This window comes from Neomonachus schauinslandi, chromosome 1 (genome assembly GCF_002201575.2).
Source record: "Neomonachus schauinslandi chromosome 1, ASM220157v2, whole genome shotgun sequence".
Classification (NCBI taxonomy): domain Eukaryota; kingdom Metazoa; phylum Chordata; class Mammalia; order Carnivora; family Phocidae; genus Neomonachus; species Neomonachus schauinslandi.
The window spans coordinates 85,141,414-85,160,005 of NC_058403.1; the positions used below are offsets into that span (position 1 = coordinate 85,141,414).

The 18,592-nt window shown below is 34.7% G+C and overlaps 1 protein-coding gene across 1 annotated transcript in view; it reads right to left on the reverse strand.

Moving 5' to 3' along the window:
• The window catches only part of PIK3CA (phosphatidylinositol-4,5-bisphosphate 3-kinase catalytic subunit alpha), a 38,216-nt gene that overhangs the window by 6,216 nt on the left and 13,408 nt on the right, over positions 1-18,592 (reverse strand). Inside the window, exons 6-16 of the mRNA XM_021692341.2 lie at positions 13,626-13,731; positions 12,960-13,112; positions 12,734-12,868; positions 8,944-9,068; positions 7,972-8,053; positions 7,496-7,660; positions 7,170-7,273; positions 5,600-5,771; positions 3,195-3,301; positions 2,553-2,674; positions 1,646-1,724 (exon numbers count right to left, since the gene is read on the reverse strand). Coding sequence (XP_021548016.1) covers positions 1,646-1,724; positions 2,553-2,674; positions 3,195-3,301; positions 5,600-5,771; positions 7,170-7,273; positions 7,496-7,660; positions 7,972-8,053; positions 8,944-9,068; positions 12,734-12,868; positions 12,960-13,112; positions 13,626-13,731 — 1,350 coding nt within the window. The remainder of the gene's footprint in view (positions 1-1,645; positions 1,725-2,552; positions 2,675-3,194; positions 3,302-5,599; positions 5,772-7,169; positions 7,274-7,495; positions 7,661-7,971; positions 8,054-8,943; positions 9,069-12,733; positions 12,869-12,959; positions 13,113-13,625; positions 13,732-18,592) is intronic.

The following is an 18,592-nucleotide window of genomic DNA, read 5'->3' on the forward strand; positions in this document are numbered from 1 at the left end:
ACCATTTCTTTTATGGAATCTTTCCTTCTACCTGCCCTGGTAAATGTAGGAATTTCTTAAGGTTGTACTCCTGCTCATTCTCTCCTACTTTACATTTTAATTTTATTATGTTGAACATGCTCATAGTTTAAAGAGTCACGCAGTCCTATAAGGCTTGTGACATAAAAAAACCAAACCAAACCAAACCAAACCAAAACAAGCAGAGAATCCAAGTTTTGACAATAAATAAAAATGCCCTGACTTTTTTTTTTTTTTTTTAAAGATTTTATTTATTTATTTGACAGAGACAGAGATAGCGAGAGCGGGAACACAAGCAGCGGGAGTGGGAGAGGGAGAAGCAGGCCTCCCCCCGAGGAGGGAGCCCGATGTGGGACTCAATCCCAGGACCCTGGGATCATGACCTGAGCCGAAGGCAGATGCTCAACGACTGAGCCACCCAGGCGCCCGCCCTGACTTTTTTAAAATAAATTTTTTATTTAAAATCAAACTTTAAATAAAAATTTTTGCTTAAATTACTTAAGTTAAAAAAATTTAGAAAATATTCTAAGACTTAAAAACTTCTTGAAGATCCAACTTACTTTCCAATGATCTAGCTTAACTTTAAATGCTTTTTAACACAGTCACTCATTTAAAATTAAATACTGCAATTACCAGAGTTATATAGTTAAATCCTTTACTCTGTCTAGTTCTGCATTCTCTTTTGTTTTATACTTCCCTGGAGGCAGTGGTAGTAATGGAATGTATATCTCTCAGACACAGACAATTATACCAAAAGAGGAAACTTGATTCATGTAACACTGTTTTTAAACAGGAAAGCAGAAGGGACGAAGCAAAGAATCAGGAGTTAAAAATTCGAAGTTGATGACCTAATTTTGTGCTTTAGCAAATTACTTGACATGTCCATTTTTTTTCTTTGCAACAAGATGATTCTACTATGTGTCACTGATATATTTTTACATACTAGTTACCCTTAATCTTTAATAGGCATACAAATAAGCCCTAATCTGCTCTGCTGGTGCAGCTAGAGTTGACTCCTATGCCCACTTATGGACAAAAATTCTTTTGGAGAGAGTGGCCTTTGCTGGAATGACTCTAGATTTGCAAAGAGATGAGAAAGAGAAGGGAACACTGTGAGAGCAGAAATGACAAGGACAAGATGAAGCATGACTGAAAACTTAGACATAACTGCAGAAGGTCGGGCAGAAACCAACAGAATGGCAAAAGCTTTAAGATGAGTTCTTTTCATAAATTTTGCTGTCAAACTGATTCAAGATTAAGAGGCTATATAAAGTTTTAAAATTAGAAAATTTATATTATGAAAGAAACTTTCTTTTAATCACTTCTGAATGAAAATAGGGGGCTTTTGTACCTCCTATGTCCTGTCCTAAAAATTGACACTCCAGACACAGCTGCAGTCTTTGCCAACTTATGAGAGATAGCTCTTCTTGCCTAGCGGCATCTCTTAGCTATTCTATGCCAAGGAAGAGGAAGACAAATGAAAGTAGTGTAATCAACTAGTATTAATTACTACTCCCTACATTTCTTCATAGATACATGCCCCTTTATGCTTTATAGCTGATGTTTACTAATAGTTTACTTTTTTAGGATAACTTTCAACATATATGTTGCCTTACTGGTTACCTACCGAAGATCAAGACCTTGATTTTGCCAGATATTTTCCATAATGCGAATTATTTGAAGTGTTAGCATATCTTGCCGTAAATCTGCAATTCAAATAATATGTATCACCACTTAATGCCATAAATGCAAACCTGGGTGTTAGGTCATCACGTTGCTTTCAAAAGAAAATAAATACAGCTAAATTTACTTTCAAATTAATCTGTAAAGAAGCAGTATTTTGATTCTCTAGCCCATTTCTAAGGTATCTGCATAACCCCATCTGTATAACAATGTAGATAAGCTAGCATGTATTTCATAAAAATTTTATATTTAAACATTTAAAGTACTTATTTTTTTGAATCCTTCAATTTGAACCTATTTATAAATATTGGGGTTAACAGAATTCAGTGCTGAAATGTCATTTCTCAGTGGAAACCCATCCCTGATCCTCCCATTGCTTCCTGCCACAGCCTGTTTTCCAAGTACATTAGGACCTTCTTTTATATTTCTTAGCAGACTACACCTTTCTTTTTACCGTATTGTAATTTTATTTTTGTAATTATTTGTTTAATGTCTCTCTTCTCCCTGCTAGACTGTAAACTTTAAGAGAGCAGGGACTCTGTTTTGTTTATTCTTACAATTTGATGGCCTAGCACATCAAGTATTTATGGAATGAATGGATATTCACACAGCTAAGTAAATAATAGTTAGAAACTTATTTCAGGCCTTTCGATTCTAAATTTAGTACTTCTTTTCTTTTTAATAATTACATATATATTTTCTAGAGGTTAAGACATCCATTTAATATTATATATTTTACCACATGCATATTCCTTAAATAGCTTTCGATAGTCTTCGTGATTCATAAATATCCTGTGTATAAAAAGATAGCTAAATTCATGCATCATAAGTTCATTAATACTCTTCCTTACCATCCCCATTTTTAAAGATGATCTCATTGTTCTGAAAGAGTAACTCTGACATGATGTCTGGGTTCTCCCAATTCAACCACAGTGGCCTTTTTGCAGAGGACATAATTCGACACTCTTCAAGCCTTTAAAATAGTTAAAAACTTTACTAGGCACCTTATTTTTTAAATTCTTTTTACCCTCAAATTTATTTTAAAATACACAGACAATATAGTTTTTTGAAGTGTTATAAAAACTTAAAACCTTCTCAATTTCATTTATGAATTCATTTCTAAGGGAGTATAAAAAAATAAATATTAAGCTTAAAACTTTCTTATATAATAGCATATGAATTTTCAGCAAATATAGGGATATGCCATTCGTTTTACAGACATTACATTTCATTTTTGAAATGAAACCAGAAATTCTGGCCAGAGAAAAGTTTTAAACTGTGTTATTAAAGTAATAAAAACTCATTCTGACTAAATGCAGTTCTGAACTTAAGAAATCTGAACAACTTATTTTGCAAGGTAGGACAATGGCAGGGGGAAGTATATATAATTGGACATTCTAATTCTAATGGACCATTTTAACTTTTCTTAAGATTTTCTCCAGGAAGGGTGCTTGTTTAAATATATCAATAAAACTTCCAATAAGGTACATTACCTGAGATTTCCTAGTTGATGAGCAGGATTTAGAGGAGATAGGAAACCTTGTAGAGCATCCATGAAATCTGGTCGCCGCATCTGCTCAACTAAAAACTTCATCTGTACCTGATAAATGAGCATAATCACGTTTCAAAACTGATTTCGTGAAAGGTGAAACTAGCTGCTAATCTCTTTTATATGTTGGAACCTCAGTATTGTATAGTGTAGGAATCCGTATCGTGTATTCTGATGAGAAAGGTTTCTCGGACACAGAGCAACACACTACAGGCAGCGGCAGGAGGGGCAGCTGTGTCCTGTCCTGTAAGAACTCTGCACGCTGACACAGGCATTGTTTTGGCTCTAGAGCAGGGCTTGGGCAACTACGGCAGTTTCTGTAAATCAAACTGCACTGGATACAGCCATGCTCATTCATTTAGATACTGGCTGCTTTCACACTAGAATAGCAGAGTTGAGTCATTACAACAGAGACTGCATGGCCTGTGAAGTCTAAAATATTTACTATCTGGCCATTCAAGAAAAAGTTTGCTGACCTTTGTTACAGAGAAAAAACTATGGAGATATCAGGTTAGCTTAGTAACTTTACTTTTAAGCTTTGCTTTGAAAACACCATTTCATTTCCTCTCTGTTGGGTAAAAAAGGTCTAGCGAGGCTAAAGGCAATTGTTTGGAAAAGAACTTCTAAAAACATTTGTCACACCAAGTCGCACACTATACTCAGGTTCCGGTATATATGCAGAAACATCTCTTTAATCAACTGAAACCAGAGCCCAGACTGCTGAGCTATATCATGCAATAACTGCCATTTCATTTTAGGAAATCTTCATCTATCTAAGATATAAAAGGTAAAGTGGGGGACAAAAGAGGTTAGAAGCTAGGAATTCATAATAAATTAATTTTCATGCTGTAATTTTAGTAATAAAGTTTTTTTTTTTTCCTTTTTCACTGTGGCTAAGTGAGTAGCTGGAAAATCTAGTTATCACTGACTAGAGCAGCTCTTGCTCATGTAAAGGCATTTCTTTTTCTATCACTATCAACCCTAATGTTAGCACACTGCTTCCAATGCTTTATCACTATTATGATAAAGCATGAAACCACCCAAAGAAACTGTTCTTGTTCCTATGGCATTTTCAGTTTCCTATCACAATACCATTTAAACCAATAGTAATGTGAATAATGACTTTCACATTCCCAATTAATCCACTGTATCAGAGCCAAGCTGTGATATGAAAATTCCAGCTAAAAGAAATGCCTATATTTGCAAAATAACTGATATCTAGTTTCTTTTTTCTTATCTGTTACAATATAAATATAGTAAGTTTTATTCTTTCAAAGCAGTCTAGTCCACTCTGGCTCATGATTCCAGCATCAGAAACGGTGTAATAATAATTATTATTTTTAAATTTTTTTTTTAGAGAGCACGTGTGAGCAGGGGCAGGGGCAGAGGGAAAGTGAGAATCTTAAGCAGGCTCCACGCCCAGCACGGAGCCCAGTGCCAGGCTTGATCTCATTACCCTGAGATCATGACCTGAGCCAAAATCAAGAGTTAGATGCTTAACCAACTGAGCCACCCAGGCACCCCCACAATTATTTTCTAATATCATTATTTGAACTTATATTCCCCAAGTTCAATAAAATCAACGCAGTTACTCACTCTATGACATTTAGATTAATACAGTAACTTCCTTTAAAATTTTTTTCATGCAGTATCAATGAAGATGTTGGAAAAATTCATTCAGTACTGCTAATTTACATTCTTTGTGCTTGGGGACTAATATACTGGGATTTTTTTTTTCCCATTTCATTAGAGGTGAGGAATGATCTCACTTTTTACTACAGGATGTGGTAGACTGAAAAAAGGACAGAGAGGAGGAAGAGGTCATGAAAACATATTCCTCACTTACACTAGGCTAGATTACAGATCACCAGTGTGTGATAATGTTCACCACATGACTGAGAGTCCATTTTAAACTTAGAAATGTACAAATTAATTTCTTTACACTTATTTTCAGGGTCATTACTGAAAGATAATGACACAAAATAAGGAAAAATAATTTTAAAAGTCAGGGTTGTGTAAAGAGAAGGAAGGGAAAGAAGAAAGGACTAACATTTACTGGGCACCGCCTGCGTTCTGGGGACTGTGATATGTACTTCAGTGCATCTCATGTAATTTAATTCTCACAACTACACTATGTAGAAAGTATCACTGCCATTTATAAAGGAGGAAAATGGATCTCAAAGACTAAATAATGTGTCTAACATTACACAGTTGAGAGGCGGTGGCACTTGGATCCAAATCCTGATATGCTTGATTCTAATGCCCACAATCTGCATCTACACCGGGCTCTCAAATTACCCTGCCCCACCGCAATGAAGAGTTTCAAAAACAAACTAAAGATTCACATACCTTTTGTGTTTCATCCTTCTTCTCTTGTTTGAGAATGTCAGTTAAGTTAATGAGCTTTTCCATAGCCTCAACTTGCCTATTTAGGTGCTTCAAATACATCCCACATGCACGACAATAGGACTCCAAAAGAAGGCCAAACCTCTGACTAACAGTTTTATTGTGCATCTCAGATCTAAAAGAGCAGCATAAGATTAAAAAAAAAAAAAAAAAAAAAGCCCCACATACACACACGCACGCACACACTGTATTACATATATGGTCTTAAATAAGTATACGTATATAGTCTTTTTTTCTAATGTTATAATCATAATAACAATAAAATGATTTAAAATCTATCATTTGGAAGCAAAATAATCAAGAATTTAAGATAGTTCCTGGAAGTGTAAATTTAATAAACTAGCCTATAGGCCTATTTCAACTACTTTTCATTTACTAATCTTAGCACAAGATATATTAACTATAGAGAACAAACTGATGGTTACTGGAGGGGAGGTGGTTGGGGGCTGGGTGAAATAGGTGATGGGGATTAAGGCATGCACTTGCTTTAATGATGAGCACTGGGTGTTGTATGGAAGTGTTTAATCATTATATCGTACATATTGTAATACTAATATGTAATACTAATATTATACTGCATGTTAACTAACTGGAATTTAAATAAGAACTTAAAAGGAAAGATATATAAACATGAAACAAGTAAATTCAGGACAAAAGTAATAAAATGAATAGGGAGGGAGTGAAGAGCGTCGAGTGAGTACTATTTGACTCTTGTGGCATACATGTCCCTTTTCTATATTGTCTTTGAATTTACGTTATTTTAAACCTAGCTTCGAGATTCCATTTTGATTCATTTTAACATTTAAAAAATCAAGTTAATTATTAAAAAAGTCAAATTAATTATAAATCTTTCTAAATTTAGAAAACAGTGTATGGCTTATGATCTCACTTTGAGTATTAGATAGATCATATTCTACAAAATACTTTTAATTCTTTTATTTATTTATTTGAGAGAGAGAGAGCAAAGAGGGGAAAGGGGGGAGGGTGAGGGAGAAGCAGACTCCCCGCTGAGCAGGGAGCCCGATGCGGGACTCAGGGATCATGACCTGAGCTGAAGGCAGTTGCTTAACCAACTGAGCCACCCAGGTGCCCAAATACTTTTAATTCTTAATTAGCTTGTTTTCTGAAACTTGGGATTTTTGTCATTATTGTTCTGAATTCCAAGGCAGGATTTTTTTCTTCCCCTTTATTTTGGGTATTTTAATCCACATATAAGTGAAACCAACTGCAATATTAACCAATATTAATCTAGCATATCTTGCTTTGCTTAAAGTAAAATCAAAGTCTTTAAAAATATTTCAGCTCTCATTTCTGTATAAAATTCAGCTTTGAATTTTACTGCTTATTTAATATTAAAGAGAAAAAGTTGAAGGGAAGCTTACCACTGGTACAATATACTTTCATTATGGCAAACTCTTTCAGACAAAAACAACAGTATATAATATTTATAGATCTGTTAAGAAAGCAAGTAATATATATCTAAAGAATTTACTGGGAAAATAATGTGACTTACTTTAAATGCCAAAAGAAAAAGTGCCCAATCCTTTGATTAGTCAATGCTTTCTTGAGTAAAAATCTCACAAGCAGGTTATCCAAATACTGTTCATATTTTAGGACCTATGTGATTAAACACAAAGATAAAAACAACGTTGCATCAATCAGGGTCAATTTTTGCATGGTTGGATTTAAAGAAAATTTTTTAGAAAGTAAGTAGGTACTACTGGTAATAAAACTGATTTTAAAAAAGGCATAAAACCAGTGTAGATAAAGATCCACAGTTTGGATAAAGTTGCATGGATTTAGAATAGAACATTATTTTTCTATTTTACATTATTTTACCTGTACTAGCTGAATTAGGTACTGAGAAAGCTTGTCATCTGTTAAGTATTTTTCCAAGCACCGAACAGCAAAACCTCGAACCATAGGATCTGGGTAATTACAGTCCAGAAGCTCCATAGCCTGTTCAGGTTTGATTGGAGGCCAGTCTTTTACTAAGCAGTACATCTGTTATGGGAAAGACAAATCATATTTAAAAAGGAAAGGCAATTGTGAGTGAATTCTCTAAGACATTGTCTTAATTTATTATTTTAAAATTAGTTAAGAGCTCTCCTTATGAATTTGGTGTTTAAAATGTTCAATTCTAATTAATTTTTCAGTGGAAGTGTTGTGAATGATATTTTTCTCCACTATATTATCATTACTAATATAAAACATAGTCTCTTTCACCTCTTATGCAGACTTTCTGAGAGAAAACAATTTGAGCTACACACCAATTGTATACAACAGTTATTCTGTAATCTCAAACATGGATTTACCTGCGCTACTTCATCTCTAGAATTCCATTTAACGGACAGAAGCAGTTTGGGTAGAATTTCAGGGATAGTTACACAATAGTGTCTGTATGGAAAAGACAAAACAAAACAAAAAACATTTTTGCAGGTTATTCAAAAGGCCTAGATAGCTAAATTTTCAACTATGTAATCTTTCCAAACACTTTGAAAACTTACCATTACTAGCCTTCTTTAAAATCAAAAGAAATCAGCATTTAACACTATAGTTGCATATTTATGCACATATACACTTAGTTATAATGTCAAGAAAGACAAAAGAAAAATCCAAATGGAAGACAGATACTTTGAACAAATTATGAACTTATTTCATAACACTATAGAGCTCCTTTTATGTACCTACTTACCCCATAGAAACCATGAGAAGAGTTGCCACTTCTACTGTAGTCACTGGACAAAATTTATGTTTCAATGGACTTTCTGTAGAAATACACTGCAACTGCTTTATTTAAATAAATCAGTATATAATTCCCAAGTAGTGGGGTAATTTCTTCGTAAGTGAAAATAAAGCACTGCACTATCACTTTGAGGAAGAGTTAAGAAAAAAATGGAAGGAACGCCTAAAAATTGAAATATCTAGACCAACTACATCACAACTAAATTGATCTAAAGCTGTAGGGTACTTTTTTTTTTTTTTCAGATCTTGAATTTCATTTTAAAAAGCCTCCAAAATAAAATATTAAAAAAAGTCCTATCAGGGATTTAGAATTTTAAAAAAGCCTTCAAGGCTTGAAGGCGGAAGGTTAGCACCAATGCAGCATGATTTTCTAGAAATATTGATCTTTATCCACAGTTTAAAAAAGAATAATGTTTATAATAAAAAGTCACATAAATTATGCTTTATGTACTTTAATAGTATGGTAGAACCTGCAAGATAAGCCAAGATCCGTTGTTCCTTCTGTAACAGAAGAAACAGGGAATCTCCATCTTAATATTTACCTGTGGCTCCACAGAAAATCTTTCTCTTGCTCAGTGATTTCAGATAGAGGATCTCGGGTACAAATTGCTCGGAGCTGTTCTTTATCATTTTCTCTTAATTCATTGTCTCTAGCTAGTCTGTTACTCTGCAAAATAAAGTAATATCTTATATGATTTCCTTTGCCATATTTTTTCCTGGATTCATGAGTGATCTACAAAAAAAAGACAATGGCCAACAACTCTATATTGCTTATTAACTGTTGTGAAACAGTTTATTCTCATCATAAGCCTTTATTTTCAGGGATAGGGGAGAATCAACTTAAGGCAGTATTTGCAGAACAAATCCAGTATCTTAGTTAACATTACCACCAGCCATAGAACAGTAACTACCAAAGTGAGTCAGGGATAAGACCCGACTGGGATACTTGGGGGTAGAAGTGAGTAACTGATTTCTCTTCCTGATGAGGCCCCTTCCTAGTATTCTATTAACTAATCTGCTCATGTTTCTGGAATAATATGAAATAGTAAAATAATAAAATAAAAATGTAAATTCTTTCATAATCTTTGCTCGAATACATCCTTATAATCACTGCAAGGCTTTCAAACTTAAAAAGTAAAAGTAAGAGAGAAAAGGAAAAGAAATACCCCCGTTAAAACACTGGACATTAAATGTTTGGAAACTAAAATGAAAATACCATAACCTTTGGTATAATTCCAAGATTCCAAGTAACATATTTATTCCCTTTAAATACAGACATATTAACTGCATAATGAGTAATTATCAATGTATATTAATATATTATGAAAACAAGTATACATCCCTTGGAATGGGTTACACATATTCCCAATGGCTAAAAATGAAAGCAGGCATCCATGCCACTTGGTTTTTATTAACATTTTTTAACATTTTATTAACATTTAAATATTAATTTATCCAATAATATAAATAAATATTATTGGCACATGTCCATCAACAAATATTTATTAAAACACGTAGCGTGTGCCTTGTTTTGTTCCTACTGCTGGGGGTCTTAAATAGTAAAAGAACCTGCACTAACAGGGTCCCCATTATAGTGAAAAATTAAATGAACAAATAAAAAAAATTGGCAAGTTGATACAAATACTTTGGGTGATGTAATGGAGAATGACTGAGTGGTTATACTTTACACTGGGTATTTGGAAATGGCCTCTGAGAAGGGAATATTTAATCAGTGATCCAAATGACAAGACAGAACCACCCACACTAAGATCAGGAAAAAGACCACTGCAGATGGAGGAAACAGTGAAAGTGGCCCAAGGAGAGAATGAGTTTGGAGTGAGGGAGGAACAGGAAGAAGACCTGTGAGCCTGAAGCCCAGTGGATGAGGGGAGCAGTGATGGGAGGTCAGAGCACGTAAAATTTGCAAGTCAGGGTAAAAGGTTTGGATTTTATTTTTAGTGAAAGCTATTTAAGGGATGATTTGATTTATGTTTTACAAAGATTATTCTAGCTGTTTTGTAGACTGAGGAAGACCATTTAGGAGGCTATTGTAATACTCCAGGTAAGAGATAACAAATACTTAACCCTTGATTCACCAGGAAAAGCAGTTATTATCATTTATCATCTTGGTCCAAGTGACTCTTAATATTATTGGCTTATTTTTAGTTGTTTTCATTTTTAACACAAAATAAATGTGAAAAAATTTTGTGAAAAACAATTGTGAAAAACAACTTTATTAGACATCTTATTAAGAATTTAAACACGGGTGCCTGGGTGGCTCAGTCGTTAAGCGTCTGCCTTCGGCTCAGGTCACGATCCCAGGTTCCTGGGATCGAGTCCCACATCGGGCTCCCTGCTCGGCAGGAAGCCTGCTTCTCCCTCTCCCACTCCCCCTGCTTGTATCCCTGCTCTCGCTCTCTCTCTGTCAAATAAATAAATAAAATCTTAAAAAAAAAAAAGAATTTAAACACAGCAGAACCAAATTCATAATCCAAAATGGGCAACATCCTTTGAATGCCATTAACTGCTTGCTCATCAACTGCCATGCATGAGCCTGGAACATACACATCTTATAGATACTGATTCCTGACTTCAAATGCATATCTAATAAGTTCTAGCTTATCATTACTCCTGGTTTTTCTTCTTGTACCTGAACTGTCAAAATGTAATACTTTTGAGAACTTTTATAGTAATCCAAGCAATTTTGTATTTCTACACCACCTTTTTCCTTCCACTCATCTTTTCATACACACCTGCCTGTGATGTTTATCCACTTAAATAATATATCAAGTAAATTTTGGTGTAGAGCAGCATTAAAACTGGAAAGAAAGATGAGGTGTGGTCCAAGTTCTCATCAAAAAATGTGTGATGAAGTTATTCCTGTTGAATGACTAACTGAATGTGAATACCATATTCCTTTTTGTCCTTGGAAATACATTGTTCACTCATTATATCTTGAGTTTGAGAAAATTCATCTAAGATATTATTTGATGTTTTCCCTATATGATCAATTTGACTATCATCATTAGAGTCTGGAGTAATGATTCTCAAGTGGCGTAATTTTGTCCCCTCTACCTCCCAGGACCTTTTATATTGTTTGTCTCTTAGATTTATAAAAGTTTATAAAAATAAATAATTTTTTTTCTTTAAAGAAAAAATTCTAAGAAAAAAAGTCATAAAATATCAATCCTTACAAAGAGTTAGAACTGCTTAAAAAAGAAACTCAAAGCTAACTGAGACGGACTCTGATGGTAAAGTGAATGTATGAATAAAAACAGGAGATAAATGAGTCTTAAAGTAAGGATTTTAAATTAGTTCATACTTATCCAAATACCTGCTACATATCTCTGAAAGTATACTGGCAGCAAGGTTATGATTATTACTAATCAGTTTACAAAAGGGATTTGATTTGTAAACTCCTTACTGAGAACACAGCTATAAACTAATAAAGTTCCTCAGTGCAGAATTCCAGCTGCCCCAGGGAGGCATATTTCAGACCTCCTGGCCCCATACTCATTGGTTGGCCTAGCTATAATGTATCACCAGGCCAAAGAAAAGGTGATAAATTGGAAACTAGGGAAAGAGACAACAAAGAACAAAATACCTTCTTCTCTTAGCACTGACGCCATTGCCCTTGAGAAATAAGAGAGTTAATTGTCCTCGAACCCAGTTATACTGTGGTTCCAAAGTAATGGCCAAGATCAGACAACTTGATCCATATTTAAACTCCCATTTTATATGTTATCTTTTCTAGGGGATTTGGAGTATGGTGGTAACAAAGCTCTCCTCTACTTCCAAGCTCAACTAACAACATACTCATACTTTCGTTTCAACTTTAAGGTTACTATCTCAGAGAATTAAAAAGTTCTTTCTTGAACCCAGTATGTATCAGCTTTTCACCCCAACCCTCTGTAATCATTCTTGGCACACTACTGGTTTTTCCATCCTAGCACCTACCGTGATTTATAATCTTACATTTCTTTTACCACTTTAATGTCTATTTTCACATTAGACTGTATACGCAATGGAGGTCTCTTTAGGTCACAACTTTATTACCTAGTACCTCTCATACAATAAATACAAACATAGTTGACATTCAATAAACATTTGTTAAATGAAGGCAGGCTAGGGCTCTGAATAAACTAAGAAGAGGCAGAACTGCAAGAACAATATTAGCATATGGAGAATGTGATTCTATCGCAACTCTGTCCAGAGCCCATAGGAGCTATGCCAGTGTAACTAAAACACATGAACCCTTCTTCAAACAAAGAGGATAAACCCAAATCCACCGATTATGACTGATACTTAAGAAAACTCAGTGATCTGCCTTACCAGTCCTGCATGGGAATAACTAAATCCTGCTTCCCGAGACACCGACCAGTTGGCATGCTCTTCAATCACTGACATATCTGGGAACTTTACCACACTGCTGAACCAGTCAAACTCCAACTCTAAGCATGGGGTTTCCTAAGAGATGGAATAAAAGTTATCATATATATTGTGTTTAACTGTCATAAAAAAAGGAAAAAATTCTAATTTATGATAATAAAAAGCTTACTTTATTTGGATTTGACCCAGTAACACCAATAGGGTTCAGCAAATCTTCTAATCCATGAGGTACTGGCCAAAGATTCAGAGCCATTTTTCCAGATACTAGAGTATCTGTGTAATCAAACAAGTTTATATTTCCCCAGGCCAATGGACAGTGTTCCTTCAAAAACGAACAGAAAAATATTCACTACTCTGTGGTTTAAATTACAAAATGCATTTCAAAACACTTTTCTTCCCCAGAAAGAATTCAATAACTGTCGCTACAATGATTATCTATAATAAGCCACATCAATTTTTTTTTTTTTAAGATACAAGCACTTTCTGTTTTCCTATTTGAAATTACATGAATTTGTCTTTAATTATAAATAGGAAATATGAACCAAAGCAAGCCAGGCAGATATTGGCATGTAGTCACCTAACAGATATTTGTGGGTAGTCACTCTGCATGTTTAAAAAATTGTGTCAATGCAAACTCAGGAGATACTCATTGTAAATAAACTCAGGAAGCTCTCCTGAGGTATTCTTCTATGACACATTTATTTATTAAAAATTTAAAAATATTTGACTAATTTTTTTAGATAAAGAAAAAATCCATTTTTTGATAATTCAAATCAGCAGTATAATTAGGAGTTTTTTAGAAGTAAATATAATTATTCCTTCTGAAATACTTTACCTCTTTAGCACCCTTTCGGCCTTTAACAGAACAAATGGAAAGGCAAAGTCGAGCAGCACGAGGAAGATCAGGAATGTATATATCATAATTTAGCCATTCATTCCACCTATGTAAGATTTTAAAGAAAAAAAGAATTTACCAAAAAAAGGCTTTATCCAGAGTATATAAACAACTCCTACAAATCATCAAGAAAACAAAAAATCAAAAACAGGCCAGAGATCAACTGGAATAGACATACTTCACAAGATCATATCCAAATGGCCAATAAACATAAAAATGTAGTCATTATTATTTGTCATCCAGAAAATGCAAAATAAAATCTCATGGAAATATGACTATACAAGAGATTGGCTAAAACTATAGAGGCTGATGATACCAATGATGATACCAAGGGAGGGTAAGGAGCTGTAGTAACAGGAAATCTCACACATTGCTAGTGATTAGTATTTGCAAATATCCCCCAAGTGTTAACAAACCAAATGTCCAAAAGTAGAATATATTGCAGTATATTTGTATAATGGAATACTATACAGTAATGGAAATAAACATGTTACTTACAATATGGATGAAATCTTACAAACATGAGTGAAGGAAACTAGACATAAAAGAGTTTCTATTCCTTGAGTACATTTATATAAAATTCAAGAACAGTTCAAACTGAAAAATAATGTTAGATGTCAGGACAGTTGCTGCCTTTGGGGAGGTGAGAAGGTTAATGGAAAGTGGCAATGTCGTATTTCTGGTAAATGTTCTATTTCGTAACCAGCATAGTGGTTATATAGGTATCAACTTTGTGGTAATTCACTGAACTTTATGATTACAACTTATATACTTTTTTTATTATTATGTTATGTTAATCACCATACATCACATCATTAGTTTTTGATGTAGTGTTCCATGATTCATTGTTTGCGTGTAACACCCAGGGCTCCATGCAGTACGTGCCCTCTTTAATACCCATCACCAGGCTAACCCATCCCCCTATCCCCCTCCCCTCTAGAACCCTCAGTTTGTTTCTCAGAGTCCATAGTCTCTCATGGTTCGTCTCCCCTCCGATTCCCCCCCCCTTCATTCTTCCCCTCCTGCTTTCTTCTTCTTCTTCTTTTTTTTTTTTTTTTAACATATAACGTATTATTTGTTTCAGAGGTACAGGTCTGTAATTCAACAGTCTTACGATTTATATAGTTTTAATGCATTTGTGCTATACTTCAGTAAAAAAAATAATTAAAAACAAACTAGCTTATAGAAAAGGCACAGGAAAGAAGGAAATTAAACAAGAAGAGTGAGATTTCCTATTATAATTATATTTACTTTTTTTTTTTTTTTAAAGATTTTATTTATTTAATAGAGAGAGACACAGCGAGAGAGGGAACACAAGCAGGGGGAGTGGGAGAGGGAGAAGCAGGCTTCCCGCCGAGCAGGGAGCCCAATGCAGGGCTGAAAAGCTACATGTACTCCTATAGTTTATAGAAGCATTATTTACAATAGCCAAATTATGGAAGCAGCCCAAGTGTCCATTGCTAGATGGATGGCTAAAGAGCCACTTTTACATATGGTGTAGTTTTATTCAGAAGAACCCATTAAGTATGTAAGTAAAATGAAGGATATGTAAGTAGAAAGTATTTGAAGTTGAGAATAACTACTTCACAAGAGGTAACAGTTAACATTCATAATAAGGAAAGAATAAAAAGTTGCTCTAGAGAGTGATGACAAATATTTATGATAAATTCCTTTCAATTTACTGGATATTGTATGTGAAATTATATCTATATTTGGTGGACATATTTGTAAAGAGCCAATTAACAATACATTGTTGGTTTTTTTAAAAGATTTTATTTATTCATTTGAGAGAAAGTACAAGCAGCAGGAGGGGCAGAGGGAGAGGGAGAAGCAGGCTCCCCACTGAGCAGGGAGCCCAAGGTGGGGCTCGATCCCAGAACCTGAGATCATGACCTGAGCTGAAGGCAGTTGCTTAACTGACTGAGCCACCCAGGTGCCCCACAACACACTGTTTTGTCTTGTTTTGAAACATTATAGCAACAGTTACCAGTATAAAGTCAGAAGTCAAACTACCTAGAGTAGATTCCTGCTCCTACTATTTTATTAAATGTGTGACCCTTTGTGATGTGATGAGCACTGGGTGTTATCTGCAACTAATGAATCACTGAATACTACATCAAAAACTAATGATGTACTACTATATGTTGAATTTAAATAAAAAAAATGTGTGACCCTTGCTTTTGTCTGTTTTCTCATCTGTGAAATAAGACTAATAATAGTACTTACTCCATAAGGCTGTTGTGAAGATTAAATGAGATAACACAAGTAAAGGGGTGCCTGTCTGGCTTGGTCAGATAACACAAGTAAAGTGATTAGAATAGTAATTGGTCCACAGCAAAAGTTCAAGTGCTAGATATTAATCTAGAAAATCTCCTCAAAAGGCTTTTTCATAATTCTATTTTTTATTATAAATAAAGACCTAACAATAAAATGGCATAAAGTTCTATTTTTAATTAGCCAAACTAAGGTATGAACTTTATCAGTAAAATAAGTTCTACTTATGGACAGAGATAAAAAAAAATATGGTCCTTTGATGCAGAGAATGCTTACATTTAAGTGGGAGAACTTAGTAGTAAGAAATTCTAAAGGGGAAAGAAACAATAAATGCATGTAGAAGAAATACTGTGGGATCAGATAAGGCCACAATAATTTAAGAAAAACTAAAGATACACATACTCACATGTACCCAAGAGTTTTATTACTTCTAAAACTTTAGAATTGCTTATAATTAATGAGAAATATTCTATACAATTTCTAAGAAAGCTATGTCCTATAAATGTAGTTGTTTAATACTATGCTAATTGACCAAAACATGTTTCTCTCTTCCTCTAAAGTCCATAGAGACACATGCGTGCACACACATCAATTAAATTATTTTTAGGCAACGGTTTGATATATATATTCCAAATTTATTCTGATTTTGGGAGAAGACTGGTAACATCTATGAAGAAATCATTAAGTGGCTACTTTACCTAGCATATGGGAAGTACGGATATGGAATAATCACTTAATCTCAGTAAGAATTTTTTTTAAATCAACTTTTCTACCTTTCTAATAACTGCATATTCTTTTATCCTTGATTTTAATTTTGTGAATACAGAAAAGTTAAAAAATCTACTTAAATCCTCATACTATTACCATAGGGATTTTACCCTTTAACTAGAGATTTCTTTTTTATTAAGTATTTTAATTTTAATTCCAATATAAACTTATATTAGTTTCAGGTGTACAATATAGTGATTCAACAATTCTATACAGTACTCATCATTAAGTGTACTCGTAATCCCCATCACCTACTTTTCCTATCCCCCCCATAACCTCCCCTCTGATGACCCTCTGTTTGTTCTCTATAGTTAAGAGTTTCTTGGTTTATTTTTTTCCCCCTTTGTTCATGTGTTTTGTTTCTTAAATTCCACATGACTGAAATCATATGGTATGGTATTTGTCTTTCTCTGACTCATTTTGTTTAGTATTTTAACTCTCTAGCTTCATCCATGTTGCTGCAAATGGCAAGATTTTTTTATGGCTGAATAATATTCCATTGTGTGCGTCTGTGTGTGTGTGTGTGTGTGCACAGCTCTTTAGCCATTCATCCAGCAATGGACACTTGGGCTGCTTCCATAATTTGGCTATTGTAAATAATGCTGCTATAAACTATAGGAGTGCATGTAGCTTTTCAAATTAATGTTCCGTATTCTTTGGGTAAATACCCAGTACAGGATTACTGGATCATAGGGTAGTCCTTTTTTAATTTTTTTGAGGAACTCCTTACTGATTTCCATAGTGATTGCACCAGTTTACATTACCAGCAACAGTGCACGAGGGTTCCTTTTTCTCCACAAACTCACCAATACTGTTGTTTCTTGTGTTTTTGATTTTAGTCACTCTGACAGGTGCGAGGTAGTATCTCCTTGTAGTTTTGATTTGCATTTCCCTGATGATGAGTGATGTTGAGCATCTTTTTTTGTTTTTTAAATTTTTTATTGTTATGTTAATCACCATACATTACATCATTAGTTTTAGATGTAGTGTTCAATGATTCATTGTTTGTGCCTAACACCCAGGGCTCCATGCAGTACGTGCCCTCTTTAATACCCATCACCAGGCTAACCCATCCTCCCACCCCCCTCCCCTCTAGAACTCTCAGTTTGTTTTTCAGAGTCCATCGTCTCTCATGGTTCGTCTCTCCCTCCGATTTACCCCCTTCATTCTTCCCCTCCTTTTTTTTTTTTCCTTAACATATATTGCATTATTTGTTTCAGAGGTGCAGATCTGAGATTCAACAGTCTTGCACAATTCACAGTGCTCACCAGAGCACATACCCTCCCCAATGTCTATCACCCAGTCCCCCCATCCCTCCCACCCCACCCCCCACTCCAGCAACCCTCAGTTTCTTTCCTGCGATTAAGAATTCCTCACATCAGTGAGATCATATGATACGTCTTTCTCTGTTTGACTTATTTCGCTCAGCATAATACCGTCCAGTTCCATCCACGTCGTTGCAAATGGCAAGATCTCATTCCTTTTGATGGCTGCATAATATTCCATTGTGTGTGTGTGTATATATATACACACACACATATACCACATCTTCTTTATCCACTCATCTGTCGATGGACCTCTTGGCTCTTTCCACAGTTTGGCTATTGTGGACATTGCTGCTATAAACACTGGGGTGCACATACCCCTTTGGATCCCTACATTTGTATCTTTGGGGTAAATACCCAGTAGTGCAATTGCTGGGTCGTATGGTAGCTCTATTTTCAACTTTTTGAGGAACCTCCATACTGTTTTCCAGAGTGGCTGCACCAGCTTGCATTCCCACCAACAGTGTAGGAGGGTACCCCTTTCTCACATCCCCGCCAACATCTGTCATTTCCTGACTTGTTAATTTTAGCCATCCTGAC